The 16,290-nt window shown below is 37.2% G+C and overlaps 1 protein-coding gene across 1 annotated transcript; it reads left to right on the plus strand.

Moving 5' to 3' along the window:
* Positions 1 to 699: 699 nt before the first annotated feature.
* LOC137655498 (uncharacterized protein PF3D7_1120600-like) lies at positions 700 to 1,089 on the plus strand. Its single transcript, XM_068389397.1, has one exon. It carries the CDS (start codon positions 700 to 702, stop codon positions 1,087 to 1,089), a length of 390 nt encoding a protein of 129 aa, XP_068245498.1.
* The last annotated feature ends 15,201 nt before the right edge of the window (positions 1,090 to 16,290 follow it).

The following is a 16,290-nucleotide window of genomic DNA, read 5'->3' on the forward strand; positions in this document are numbered from 1 at the left end:
AATGGTGCCATGGGAACATCATCTCTCAGGGGAAGTTTGGCATCTAGGTCTTCATCTTTTTCCTTTCGGTTTTCTTCCTCTTTTCTATTCATGAAACATTTAAGGATACAGAGGATCGTGTGGTGGAGGAAGCAGCAAAATAGTCGAATCATGGAGTAGAAAAAGAGTATGTCGATGACTTTCGGTTGCGCTGATTTAGGGGACGTTGAAGCCACATGTGAGATGAGAGCTGCTACAACAATCAGACATGAGAGGGTTACCATTATGCGGTCGCTGAAAAATAAGGAGAGGGTTACCATTACGCGGTCGCTGAAAAATAAGGAGAGGGTTACCATTACGCGGTCGCTGAAAAATAAGGAGAGGGTTACCATTATGCGGTCACTGAAAAATAAGGTGAGGGATACCATTATGCGGTCGCTGAAAAATGAGTGGGTTACCATTATGCAGTCGCTGAAAAATAAGGAGAGGGTTACCAGTATGCGGTCGCTGAAACATAAGGAGAGGGTTACCATTATGCGGTCGCTGAAAAATAAGAAGAGGGTTACCATTATGCGGTCGCGGAAAAATAAGGAGAGGGTTACCATTATGCAGTCGCTGAAAAATAAGGAGAGGGTTACTATTATGCGGTCGCTGAATAATAAGGAGAGGGTTGCCATTATGTGATCGCTGAATAATAATAATAAGAAGAGGGTTACCATTATGCGATCTCTGAAAAATAAGGAGAGGGTTACCATTATGCGATTGCTGAAAAATAAGGAGAGGGTTACTATTATGCGGTCGCTGAATAATAAGGAGAGGGTTACCATTATGCGATTGCTGAAAAATAAGGAGAGAGTTACCATTATACGGTCGCTGAATAATAAGGAGAGGGTTACCATTACGCGATTGCTGAAAAATAAGGAGAGGGTTACCATTATGTGGTCGCTGAAAAATAAGGAGAGGGTTACCAGTATGCGGTCGCTGAAAAATAAGGAGAGAGTTACCATTATGCGATCGCTGAATAATAAGGAGAGGGTTACCATTATGCAGTCGCTGGAAAATAAGGAGCGGGTTACCATTATACGATCGCTGAAAAATAAGAAAAAATAAAGGTTTGAAGGAACGATTAAGGAATTTAGAAGCTGTACTAGCCTTCTTTTCCAACCAGGGTTGTAGCTTAGCAAGTAACAACAACAACAACAACAAGCAACAACATAGTAATAATAATAATAGTAATAATAATAATAATAATAATAATAATAATATTCTGTGAAAGTACAAATGTAACATATTCCATAGTTATATTACGATACAGCTTGGCTGAGAATTAGCTTCTCTCGGGGAGCTTCTCAGCCAATGGGAATTCCCCGCCTCACGTACGTCATTACAACTATTCTTGCAACAACCTATCCAATGAGTGTGTCATTCTCTCTTAATAATGATGACTGGATGCATTACAACACCCTTCTAGAATCAAGGTAAATCAGTGGATAGTTATTGAATTTCAGCCTTACCTAAAATTACCGTCATCAAAATTTCAGCCTTACCTAAGATTACTGTCATCAAAATTTCAGCCTTACCTAAGATTACTGTCATCGAAATTTCAGCCTTACCTAAAATTACTGTCATCGAAATTTCAGCCTTACCTAAAATTACTATCATCAAAATTTCAGCCTTACCTAAAATTACTGTCATCAAAATTTCAGCCTTACCTAGGATTACTGTCATCAAAATTTCAGCCTTACCTAAAATTACTGTCATCAAAATTTCAGCCTTACCTAAAATCACTGTCATCAAAATTTCAGCCTTGCCTAAAATCACTGTCATCAAAATTTCAGCCTTGCCTAAAATTACTGTCATCAAAATTTCAGCCTTGCCTAAAATTACTGCCATCAAAATTTCAGCCTTACCTTAAATTACTGTCATCAAAATTTCAGCCTTACTTAGAATTACTGACATTAAAATTTCAGCCTTAATTGAAATTACTGTCATCAAAATTTCAGCCTTACCTTAAATTACTGTCATCAAAACTTCAGCCTTACCTTAAATTACTGTCATCAAAATTTCAGCCTTACCTTAAATTACTGTCATCAAAATTTCAGCCTTACCTTAAATTACTGTCATCAAAATTTCAGCCTTACCTTAAATTACTCTCATAAAAATTTCAGCCTTGCCTAAAATCACTGTCACAACAAAAAACTGTATCACATGTTTCACCCTTACATAAAATTACTGTCATCTAAAAACTGTCACAAATTTCAGCCCTACCTAAAATTACTGTATTTGAAAAAAAAAATTGTAATAATTTCCAGCCTTACCTGAAATTACCATCATCAAAAAACTGTGTCATAAATCCAATGAGGGTCAGGATAATACATGGCAGTATCGTTGTAAGGGCGTATGACCCGTATCTTCTGTTCACCATTACCTGTTCAAAAAGAAAGTGAATGTTTTTTTGAACAGCAATTCCAGTAGGAAAACGTGTTTGTGTACATCAATGACAGTAGGAAAAGGTTTTCGTGAACACCAATAACAGTAGGAAAACGTTTTCGTGAACACCAATGACAGTAGGAAAACGTGTTCGTGAACACCAATTATAGTAGGAAATCCTTTTTGTGAGCACCAATTACAGTAGGAAAACGTTTTCGTGAACACCAATAACAGTAGGAAAAGGTTTTCGTGAACACCAATAACAGTAATAAAACGTTTTCGTAAACACCAGTTACAGTAGGAAAATGTTTTCGTGAACACCAATGACAGTAGGAAAACGTGATAGTGAACACCAATGACAGTAGGAAAACGTTTTAGTGAACACCAATTACAGTAGGAAAATGTTTTCATGAACACCAATGACAGTAGGAAAACGTTTTCATGAACACCAATAACAGTATGAAAACGTTTTCGTGAACACCAATTGCAGTAGGAAAACGTTTTAGTGACACTAATTGCAGTAAGAAAACATTTTTGTGAACACCAATTACAGCAGGAAAACGTTTTAGTGACCACCAATAGCAGTATCAAAACGTTTCTGTGAACACCAATAACAGTAAGAAAAAGTTTTTGTGAACACCAATTACTGTAGGAAAACGTTTTACACCAATTACAGTAGGAAAACCATTTTGTGGACACTAATTATAGTAGGAAAACGTTTTTGTGAGCACCAATAACAGTAAGAAAACGTTTTCGTGAACACCAATAATAGTAGGAAAACGTGTTCGTGAACACCAATTATAGTAGGAAATCCTTTTTGTGAGCACCAATAACAGTAGGAAAACGTTTTAGTGAACACCAATTACAGTAAGAAAAGGTTTTCGTGAACACCAATAACAGTAAGAAAACATTTTAGTGAACACCAATGACAGTAGGAAAACGTTTTTGTGAACACCAATTGCAGTAGGAAAATGTTTTTGTGTACATCAATGACAGTAGGAAAAAATTTTAGTGAACACCAATGACAGTAGGAAAACGTGCTAGTGGACACCAATTATATTAGGAAAACGTTTTCGTGAAAACCAATGGCAGTAGGAAAACGTTTTCATGAACACCAATGACAGTAGGAAAACGTTTTAGTGAACACCAATTTCAGTAGGAAAATGTTTTCGTGAACATCAATTACAGTAGGAAAACGTTTTCGTGAACACCAATTACAGTAGAGAAACGTGAACACCAATTATATTAGGAAAACGTTTTTGTGAACACCAATGGCAGTAGGAAAACGTTTTCATGAACACCAATGACAGTAGAAAAACGTTTTAGTGAACAATTTCAGTAGGAAAACGTTTTAGTGAACATCAATTACAGTAGGAAAACGTTTTCGTGAACACCAATTACAGTAGAGAAATGTTTTCGTGAACATCAATTACAGTAGGAAAACGTTTTCGTGAACACCAATTACAGTAGAGAAATGTTTTCGTGAACATCAATTACAGTAGGAAAACGTTTTCGTGAACACCAATTACAGTAGAGAAACGTGAACACCAATTATATTAGGAAAACATTTTTGTGAACACCAATCACAGTATGAAAACGTTTTTTTTATGAATATAACTCCTTCTTCAGTCAGGGAAACTCCTCCTCTATCAACGATATTGATAAATAGTCTGAGAAACAATAAGATAACTACTAAACATTTCTTAGATACAAGATATGCTGTTCTATCTTAATTCTCTTCGTCTTCTTTTTTTTATATATAGTTTATATATGTAGGTTCTAATTTAATGTTTGTTACTGTTCTTGAAATATTTCATTTTGATTGTTTATTACTTGTCCTGTAGTCTATTCATTTCCTTGTTTCCTTCCCTCACTGGGCTATTTTTTCCTGTTGGAGCCCTTGGGCTTATAGCATCTTTCTTTTTCAAATAAGGTTATATCTTAGCAAGTAATAATAATAATGAAATAATAATAATAATAATAATAATAATAATAATAATAATAATAATAATAATAACAATAACAATAACAATTAATAATTAATAATTAATAATTAATAATTAATAATTAATAATTAATAATTAATAATTAATAATTAAAAATTAAAAATTAAAAATTAAAAATTGAAAATTGAAAATTAACAATTAATAATTAATAATTAATAATTGATAATTAATAATTAATAATTAATAATTAATAATTAATAATTAATTATTAATAATTGATAATCAGTAATTAATAATAATAATAATAATAATAATAATAATAATAATAATAATAATAATAATAATAATAATAATAACAGTGGATTTCAAATGTCAATAGTCAACTTTTTGCAGCAATGAGTTTGTATAAGTATAATAAGCATGCAAGCAGTCTCTTCTGCTGATTATACTTGATTGTCATACTTACATGAATCTTGACTAGATTTGCTTGGTTTTCTGACTGATTCACGAAAGTATAACACACTGGCTGAGTGGTGAAGAGGGGAAGGTCAAAGTGTGTGCGATGTAGAAGAATGTTCTGTGAAAAAAAGGGAAGAATTAAGTGGAAACTGGGTAGAAAAGCAATGTAGTAATTTCGTAACATTTAATACTTATTGTGGCAAAAACTACTTCTTTTTTGTCTGCATCTTTTCCCACTTCTATGTGGGGTCGATGTTTCTGACCAGCTTTCTCCATCTACCTCTGTCCCACACTTCATCACCGGTTAATCCCTTTGATCGAAGATCATCCTTGATACAGTCCATCCACCTTCGCTTTGGTCTCCTCTCCTTCTCGTTCCCTGTACCTCCATTTCCATCACTATCCTCCAAATATACTGTTCATCTCTTCTCATGACATGACCATACCACCTCAGTCTACGTTCTTGGATCTTATCTGATAGTTTTCTAACTATTATGATAAATGTTTCTGTGGCAAAAACATTTTTCATAATAGGATGAGTAATTACACTATCAAAAATTTGCATTAAAAAACGGTAAATGTCTGGCGGATTTTTTACCGATATATTGATGTAAAGCAACCCTGAATGGTGATAACAAAGTAAGATGAAAATTACGGTCGCCTATATTTTACTGAAATGAGGTTGAGAACAGTATATTTTACGGAGAATTTCCGATTAAAATTACGGTTCTTTCCAACAATGTAGCAAAAACACCACCATTGATAGTAGTCATAACCATAGTAACAGCTGTAGGCTAGATTTAGTGGGTTGTTGTGGCCTGATTGGTAACGTCTCTGCCTGGTGATTGCCAGTCGGGGGTTCGAGTCCCGCTCAAACTCGTTAGTGCCTTTAGTGTCTGCAACCTTACCATTCTTGTGAGCTAAGGTTGGGGGGTTTGGGAGAGCCTATAGGTCTATCTGCTGAGTCAACAGTAGCTATTGCTTGGCCCTTCCTGGTCCTAGCTTGGGTGGAGAGGGGGCCTTAGGCGCTCATCCTAATATATGGTTAGTCTCTAGGGCATTGTCCTACTTGATAGGGTAATGTCACTGCCCCTTGCCTGTGCCATTCATGAGCAGCAATTAAAACTTTAAATACAATGCCTCTGTATATTGTCAGTTATTTATCAGAACTCTTTATACTCTATTAGCAGAAGCAAGAATAAAAACAACACATACGACGACTGTAGTACTAGTACTACTTTGAACTTGGAACAATATTAGTCAGGGTACATTAGGGCAATATAAAGAGACATTGGAAGACTATGGTACAGAGGCTATGGCACTACCTAAGACTAGAGAACAATAGTTTGATTTTAGAGTGGCCTTCTCCTAGAAGAGCTGCTTACTTTAGCTAAAAAGTCTCTTCTACCCTTACCAAAAGGAAAGTGGCCACTCAACAAATAGCGGCTGTAGAACAAAGAAGAAAGAAGCAAGTAGACTTACTAAAGATACTTTCTAACTCACCCTGGTATCAAAATAGGCCTTGTGAGCTCCGTTTTGTTTGAGCAGGATCTGTATTTCACAAACGTGAGCGTCGAAAGGGTAATACAGAAGGTCGAAGTCACAGTCAAAAGAAGAAGAAATGTACTCGATGTGGGAGAAGTTGGCGTTAATTTCACCGTTGTACTCAAATCCTGCGAATGGAGAAAACACACATTTACTTATTTAGAATTTTTGATATGGAAAAGATGCATATTATCACGCAGAAGATATATTATTATTATCATTATTATTATTATTATTACTATTATTATTACTTGCTAAGCTAAAACCCTAGTTGGAAAAGCAGAATGCTATAAGCCAAGGGGCTCCAAATGGGAAAATAGTCCAGTGAGGAAAGGAAACAAGGAAAAATAACATATTTTAAGAATAGTCACAGCATTTAAATAAATATTTCCTACATAGACTATAAAACTTTTAACAAAGCAAGAGGAAGATAAAATAGATAGAATGGTGTGCCCGAGTGTAACCTCAAGCAAGAGATCTCTAACCTACGACAGTGAAAGCACATGCACATTTTCTCACTTCAAAGATTAGATTTTATTAAGTTATATTTGCTGACAATGGGTCCTATGCTCAGTGTCCCAATCATACTTTAACTACTAAACAGTAAATGAAGATCCCATGTAGAAAATGTTAAAACAAAGTCATTTTAAACTCCCATACAAATGGCTTATAAACAATGTGACACATACACCTCTGCTGCTCTGCACACATTAAACCATTCACACATTCTCCCATTTACTAGATTTCATGGCTCTTCCTCTCTGAGATCTATTTCACGCAATCGATCCAAGACTCTCTTGATCATTCTCCTCATCTGCCATCTTAAATTTCCCCCAAAGGACGTACCGGTACGTTCTGGCAAATCACTGTTAATTACATATTTATACATATCTTTGATAATTTTATGAGACACTTCAGGCATTTTCCAAAAGAATGAGACCAACCTGACCTCTCTAGGACTGAAATTGAGCCTGTTAAAGCAATTTAAATAAAATATATAGCAAAATGTGCTTGAAATTTAACCTTATGGTGGGGGTAAAAGGGTTAATAACAACCATTATATCCATCTAAAGTCTATACTTCATTCCAAACATATCCTACTAACATCAGTTAGTCGTTAAATCATCGTTTCCATACAGTACTACAGATTCTTGCTAGTAATCCAGTAAACTCCTGGTGTTTTTTTTTTTCTTTTTTTTTTTTAATCATGCAATCCTGTAATTGCTCTCCTCACATCCTCATTAGTTTCATTCACACACACACACACACACACACACATATTGGAAACGTCCCTGTATGGCAATATGCCTGACTGGGGCTCAAGTCCTGCTACGGATGGGGTGTTTGGGGGGAGCCTATAGGTCTACCTGCTGAGTCATCGACAGCCATTGCCAGGCCCTCCTTGATCCTAGACTGGGTATAGAGGGGTCTTAGGGGCTGTACATATGAATATATGGCCAGTCTCTTGGGTATTATACTGCTAGTACAATGGCACTGTTCCTTGTCTCTGTCATTCATGAGTGACCTTTAAAACTTTGGTTTTATATATATATATATATATATATATATATATATATATATATATATATATATATATATATATATATATATATATATATATATATATAGACAGGTCGGAGCCAGGCAAAAACTGCCCTTTTTTTGGGGTCAAGGTTTTCTAAACTGATTCTGGTACTTTGAACCATGCTGATTCAAATAAGCTTTTGGGCCATCTGAAATTTTGCCCGAAATGCAAGATGGCGGCCAAAATCCAAAATGGCCGCCAAAAATCACAAAAAAATTTTTCACGGCGTTGGGTTTACCTATCAAGATGCTTTTTTCTCCCAGAATAACTATTTTTAGGCAGAGGAATATGACCCTCTAGTATAAATTCCGAAAAAATTTATTTATCCTGGCGAAATCAAAGATGGCCGCCGGAGTCGGCCCACCAACGTACGGATTGCGATAACTCCAGTTCTAGATGGGCTATGACAATAATATTGGTCTCTATCCCTAGGTTTTCAGGGGCAAGGAATTCAAATTTGTCATCACTTTGAACCATAGGCTACTCTGTCACGGTGAAAATTCACTATAGCTGCATAGGCCGATATGCATTATCGGTTATTTCCTAATCACTGTGATTTTGTGAATATCTTTACACTGTGCACTACTTAATTTCAATCATTTAAGGTTTATTGTCATGTTAAAGGGTCTGAATGTCCATAATAATGTCTCATAAACACTAATTTATGACACAAGCAATAACTTCACACTCTCATGAATTTTCTCTTCATGAAAGTTTGAAGAAATTGCATACCATCTGTATCATTCTTATGAAACTAACCAGAAGTTTATTTCAGATTCATTGTAACCGTGGAAAGGATAACAAAATGGCAGCTACTCCATTTCTAAGCAAAGGGCCAAGTAGAGGACTTTGTAGTCTCTGCAACAAACTGGTCAATGATAATGAAGACATGGCCAAGATTGGACTAGGTGCACTTGAGTCACTGAAAGGATTAGCAGAGAGGTGGGCTTGTATTGACAGCATGTTAGCTTTGTCCTCACAGTTCCCGTATTCAGAATTTAGATTAGCGACACTTAGGCTAGATTTAGAGAAACATGAGTTCATAATTCATGACAGTTGTCGTATCAACTTTCGAAATAGATTGGGCCGTCTAGAAAGTCAGTCACGCCAACTTCAGCAATCAGGGTCTGCAGAAGAATCAGGTTCAGAATCATCCACTAGCCAACCTGCGCCTCAGCCATACAGAGTTCGGCGGGGATCACTGCAAAAGAAGGTCTGGTTTGTTTGCAATGAAGCATCGGTCGCTGATGAAAATGCTTTTAATGAAGGTGGACTTGTAAGGTGTTGTGAAGATAACGCTTTCACCAATCTCCAGTAGGCAATGGAGAAATGGATCGAGGATTCTGCCAATAAACACCACGAAGCTGCTGTCAGATTGAAGGTCCTTCTTGGTGGAACATCGTATGACGTCTTTACGCAGGACTTCTACTATCATAAGCGATGTTACCGAAGCTTTACCTATATGTACGGTCATGACGCGAAGTCACTTTCACTGGATGCTGAGAAACAGGAAACACTGAGAACATGCATTATGGATCAGTTCTTCCGCCTATTCACCAGAAATGTCCTTGAAAATCATGATGCATACCTGCTGTCAGAGTTGATAAATGACATCAAGGAAATGGGTGAAGACGAAGGGCTTTCGGACCCACCTATCTCAAAGACCTACACACTGAAAAAAATATTAATTGAGAAGTATGGCGAGTCAGTCTCTTTCCACAAGATAGGCAAACGGCTACTGGTGCACTCCAGTGAAGTGAATCCTGTTGCGTACACTGCGGCTACCATTCAGGGCCATGGTCTACGAGATATGGATTTGACCAAAGCATTTGCAAGACTTATTCGACGAAAGATTACCCAAAGACAGACAATCAAGTGGCCTCTTGATGCGGAAGAGTTATATAGTCTTCTAGATAGTTATAGACCCCTACAATGTCTATACAACGCCATCAGTTGGTCAATAAACCCACGGAGATCCGTCGATGCTAATGGTTATGCCTGTTCTCCAAGCAAAGCAGAAGCAGAAAAAATTTCAGCTATCAGCCAGAGTTGGGAGAAGGTGGTAACCTCTGAGCATTTGCCTATTGGAACTGCACTGAGTCTAACTGTTCATCGGATAACAGGCAGCAAGGAAGCCACGACACTTCTTCATCGCTGCGGGGTTGGAATCTCATACTCTGATGTGCGCCAGTTGAATAGCAATTGGGCAAAGTCAGTTACCATGCAACATAAGATGCTCCCTCCCGGTTTTATTAGCGGCCGCAGTGTTCATGTCACCTTCGATAATTCAGACGGCAAGCAGCAAACTCTTACCGGAGCACACACTGCACATAACACAACAGTGACAATCTCCCAAGCCAGACATGATGGTGATCCCTCAGTGGGGTCTACAGTTCCAAGAAAGGAGCATGAGCAAGATATTCAAGACAACGAGCCACCAGGCTATGGATCCTTCAAGATCCCTAAGAAGAATAAGACACCACCTCCATCATTTCCAGACTTCACTGATGATTACAAAGATTCAAAGCTGATAGATGACTCTCTTCAACGCAACATAGCCTGGGTATTAGTAAGTGCTGTCGGAGATACCTGCATGGACCAGTGTATTCCTGATGTTGACAAAGAACCACTGGGACCAGTTGGATCTTGGACTTCATTTATGAAGAATGTCACGAAGTGCGAAACTAGCAAGTGCAAGCTGGAGTACCTCCCTGTTGTCCCCCTACCTCCAAGTGACAATGTAATCAAGTGGTACGTGGATATGATCCTGCAAATAGCTGATGACCTGCAAGTAGATTACATTTTTGCACATGCAGATGAAGCTATCAACGGTAAAATGTTGATAATTTCTTGGCTTCAGCAAGATAGGTATGACAAAATCATACCACTGATGGGTGGATTTCACACCATCCTGGTGAATCTCAAAGTTCTATACAAGAAGTATTGGTGTTTAGGGTTAAGTGACTGGTGGGTCGATGCCAAAGCAATTGCCGATGGATCAGTTGCCCAAGCCATAGAAGGTCGTCACTATGCAAGAATTGTGAGGCTTCACAAACAGGCATTTGAGGCACTCCTAAGGTACAGGATTACAACTGAGAAAGTTAGTGAGAAGCTAGATGTGCCTACCATGGAGCTGATTGCCAAGCTGAGATATAGTCCATCTGCTGAAAACCTTGATGCATCGCTTATGCAAGCTGAAGGGACACAAGCCAAATTGACAGTGGAATACTTGAGAGATGTTTCTTCAATGCTGAGTTTGATTGCTGCAGTGAGGGAAAAGGATATCATGATGCATTTAGCGGCAGAAAGGACCCTACTGCCAAAATGCTTTGCATTCGGGCATGTGAATTATGCCCGATACTTGACTTTCCAACACATTAACTTACAGAATCTGAAGAGGACTCACAAAGATGCATGGGAAGACCTTGTAAAGGATGGATTTGGATGTTCCTTGTCAGGCAAACCCTTCTCCACTATCCATGGTGACCTGATCACAGAGACAACCATTAACCGAGAAGTGAAGGTCAGAGGAGGCCCGATGCAAGGTAGATACTCTACAAATGAACAAGCAACAGATGTCTTCATTAAGACTAGTCACATCATTGCAAAGGTACGATCAAAGTTGAAGCCCACCTCTCTGCTAATCCATTCAGTGACTCAAGTGCAGCTAGTCCAATCTTGGCCATGTCTTCATTATCATTGACCAGTTTGTTGCAGAGACTACAAAGTCCTCTACTTGGCCCTTTGCTTAGAAATGGAGTGGCTGCCATTTTGTTATCCTTTCCACGGTTTCAATGAATCTGAAATAAACTTCTGGTTAGTTCATAAGAATGATACAGATGGTATGCAATTTCTTCCAACTTTCATGAAGAGAAAATTCATGAGAGTGTGAAGTTATTGCTTGTGTCATAAATTAGTGTTTATGAGACATTATTATGGACATTCAGACCCTTTAACATGACAATAAACCTTAAATGATTGAAATTAAGTAGTGCACAGTGTAAAGATATTCACAAAATCACAGTGATTAGGAAATAACCGATAATGCATATCGGCCTATGCAGCTATAGTGAATTTTCACCGTGACAGAGTAGCCTATGGTTCAAAGTGATGACAAATTTGAATTCCTTGCCCCTGAAAACCTAGGGATAGAGACCAATATTATTGTCATAGCCCATCTAGAACTGGAGTTATCGCAATCCGTACGTTGGTGGGCCGACTCCGGCGGCCATCTTTGATTTCGCCAGGATAAATAAATTTTTTCGGAATTTATACTAAAGGGTCATATTCCTCTGCCTAAAAATAGCTATTCTGGGAGAAAAAAGCATCTTGATAGGTAAACCCAACGCCGTGAAAAGTTTTTTTGTGATTTTTGGCGGCCATTTTGGATTTTGGCCGCCATCTTGCATTTCGGGCAAAATTTCAGATGGCCCAAAAGCTTATTTGAATCAGCATGGTTCAAAGTACCAGAATCAGTTTAGAAAACCTTGACCCCAAAAAAGGGCAGTTTTTGCCTGGCTCCAACCTGTCTAATATATATATATATATATATATATATATATATATATATATATATATTTATATATATATATATATATATATATATATATATATATATATATATACTGTATATATATATATACTGTATATATATATATATATATATATATATATATATATATATATATATATATATATACTGTGTATATATATATATACAAAGTACATATATTTATATACAAATATATATATATACATATATATATATATATATATATATATATATATATATATATATATTTATATTTATATATAAAGTATATATATTTATATATATGTATATATATACAGTATTTATATATAATATATATATATATATATATATATATATATATATATACAGTATTTATATATATATACAGTATTTATATATATACACAGTATTTATATCTACATATGTGTGTGTATGTGTATGTGTGCATGTACTCGGACGCGTGAAAAATAATAAACACGCAAAAAATTCAATGAGAATGACACTGATGATACATCCCAATTGTTCATTATTACCTTGTAAGATAATTTACTGGTACAAAAGGTTTCCAACTACCGTTATCATGAAAATAGATAGAGAAAGACTCTTCTTATTTACATCGCAAGACTTAACCTATAACGTCACTGAAACTGAAAAAAAAAAAAAACCTCTGATCCCCCATCCTTAGCTCACAAGGAAGGCGAGATTACAGTTGGAGCGGGACTCTAACCCCAGTCTGGTAACCACCACCAAAAAAAAAAATCACCACCATTCCACGCCTGCATTACTTGCAACGGTAAAACGTACCAAAAAAAAAAAGAAAAAAAAAAAACTCGGATATCGTGTGATGAAATCCAAACACAAACGCGAAAGAAGATTACATTTGTCCAAACGCTTCTGTTCCCCGAAGACGAATTAGGAAAAAAAGTACGTTACCATACTGGCCACCACAACTTTCCACAAACCTACCTTCATAACTATTGATAACATTTGGCACGCCATCTGAATTCCTGTTGGCAATGGTTCGTTCGATGACATTCTTCTTTCTTAACAACCTTCCACAAACCTACCTTCATAACTATTGATAACATTTGGCACGCCATCTGAATTCCTGTTGGCAATAATTCGTTCGATGACATTCTTCTTTCTTAACAACCTTCCACAAACCTACCTTAATAACTATTGATGACATTTGGCACGCCGTCTGAATTCCTGTTGGCAATGGTTCGTTCGATGACATTCTTCTTTCTTAACAACCTTCCACAAACCTACCTTCATAACTATTGATGACATTTGGCACGCCGTCTGAATTCCTGTTGGCAATGGTTCGTTCGATGACATTCTTCTTTCTTAACAACCTTCCACAAACCTACCTTCATAACTATTGATGACATTTGGCACGCCATCTGAATTCCTATTGGCAATAATTCGTTCGATGACATTCTTCTTTCTTAACAACCTTCCACAAACCTACCTTAATAACTATTGATGACATTTGGCACGCCGTCTGAATTCCTGTTGGCAATGGTTCGTTCGATGACATTCTTCTTGCTTAACAACCTTCCACAAACCTACCTTCATAACTATTGATAACATTTGGCACGCCATCTGAATTCCTGTTGGCAATGGTTCGTTCGATGACATTCTTCTTTCTTAACAACCTTCCACAAACCTACCTTCATAACTATTGATAACATTTGGCACGCCATCTGAATTCCTGTTGGCAATGGTTCGTTCGATGACATTCTTCTTTCTTAACAACCTTCCACAAACCTACCTTCATAACTATTGATAACATTTGGCACGCCATCTGAATTCCTGTTGGCAATGGTTCGTTCGATGACATTCTTCTTGCTTAACAACTTTCCACAAACCTACCTTCATAACTATTGATAACATTTGGCACGCCATCTGAATTCCTGTTGGCAATGGTTCGTTCGATGACATTCTTCTTTCTTAACAACCTTCCACAAACCTACCTTCATAACTATTGATAACATTTGGCACGCCATCTGAATTCCTGTTGGCAATGGTTCGTTCGATGACATTCTTCTTTCTTAACAACCTTCCACAAACCTACCTTAATAACTATTGATGACATTTGGCACGCCGTCTGAATTCCTGTTGGCAATGGTTCGTTCGATGACATTCTTCTTTCTTAACAACCTTCCACAAACCTACCTTCATAACTATTGATGACATTTGGCACGCCGTCTGAATTCCTGTTGGCAATGGTTCGTTCGATGACATTCTTCTTTCTTAACAACCTTCCACAAACCTACCTTCATAACTATTGATGACATTTGGCACGCCGTCTGAATTCCTGTTGGCAATGGTTCGTTCAATGACATTCTTCTTTCTTAACAACCTTCCACAAACCTACCTTCATAACTATTGATGACATTTGGCACGCCATCTGAATTCCTGTTGGCAATGGTTCGTTCAATGACATTCTTCTTTCTTAACAACCTTCCACAAACCTACCTTCATAACTATTGATGACATTTGGCACGCCGTCTGAATTCCTGTTGGCAATGGTTCGTTCGATGACATTCTTCTTGCTTAACAACCTTCCACAAACCTACCTTAATAACTATTGATGACATTTGGCACGCCATCTGAATTCCTATTGGCAATGGTTCGTTCGATGACATTCTTCTTTCTTAACAACCTTCCACAAACCTACCTTAATAACTATTGATGACATTTGGCACGCCATCTGAATTCCTATTGGCAATAATTCGTTCGATGACATTCTTCTTTCTTAACAACCTTCCACAAACCTACCTTAATAACTATTGATGACATTTGGCACGCCATCTGAATTCCTATTGGCAATAATTCGTTCGATGACATTCTTCTTTCTTAACAACCTTCCACAAACCTACCTTAATAACTATTGATGACATTTGGCACGCCATCTGAATTCCTATTGGCAATAATTCGTTCGATGACATTCTTCTTTCTTAACAACCTTCCACAAACCTACCTTAATAACTATTGATGACATTTGGCACGCCATCTGAATTCCTATTGGCAATAATTCGTTCGATGACATTCTTCTTTCTTAACAACCTTCCACAAACCTACCTTAATAACTATTGATGACATTTGGCACGCCATCTGAATTCCTATTGGCAATAATTCGTTCGATGACATTCTTCTTTCTTAACAACCTTCCACAAACCTACCTTAATAACTATTGATGACATTTGGCACGCCGTCTGAATTCCTGTTGGCAATGGTTCGTTCGATGACATTCTTCTTGCTTAACAACCTTCCACAAACCTACCTTCATAACTATTGATAACATTTGGCACGCCATCTGAATTCCTGTTGGCAATGGTTCGTTCGATGACATTCTTCTTTCTTAACAACCTTCCACAAACCTACCTTCATAACTATTGATGACATTTGGCACGCCATCTGAATTCCTGTTGGCAATGGTTCGTTCGATGACATTCTTCTTTCTTAACAACCTTCCACAAACCTACCTTCATAACTATTGATGACATTTGGCACGCCATCTGAATTCCTGTTGGCAATGGTTCGTTCAATGACATTCTTCTTTCTTAACAACCTTCCACAAACCTACCTTCATAACTATTGATGACATTTGGCACGCCATCTGAATTCCTGTTGGCAATGGTTCGTTCGATGACATTCTTCTTTCTTAACAACCTTCCACAAACCTACCTTCATAACTATTGATGACATTTGGCACGCCATCTGAATTCCTGTTGGCAATGGTTCGTTCGATGACATTCTTCTTTCTTAACAACCTTCCACAAACCTACCTTCATAACTATTGATGA

This window comes from Palaemon carinicauda, chromosome 16 (genome assembly GCF_036898095.1).
Source record: "Palaemon carinicauda isolate YSFRI2023 chromosome 16, ASM3689809v2, whole genome shotgun sequence".
NCBI lineage: Eukaryota > Metazoa > Arthropoda > Malacostraca > Decapoda > Palaemonidae > Palaemon > Palaemon carinicauda.

Coding starts and splice junctions, on each gene's coding strand:
- LOC137655498 (XM_068389397.1), top strand. CDS start 700: ATGCGATCTCTGAAAAATAAGGAGAGGGTTACCATTATGCGATTGCTG.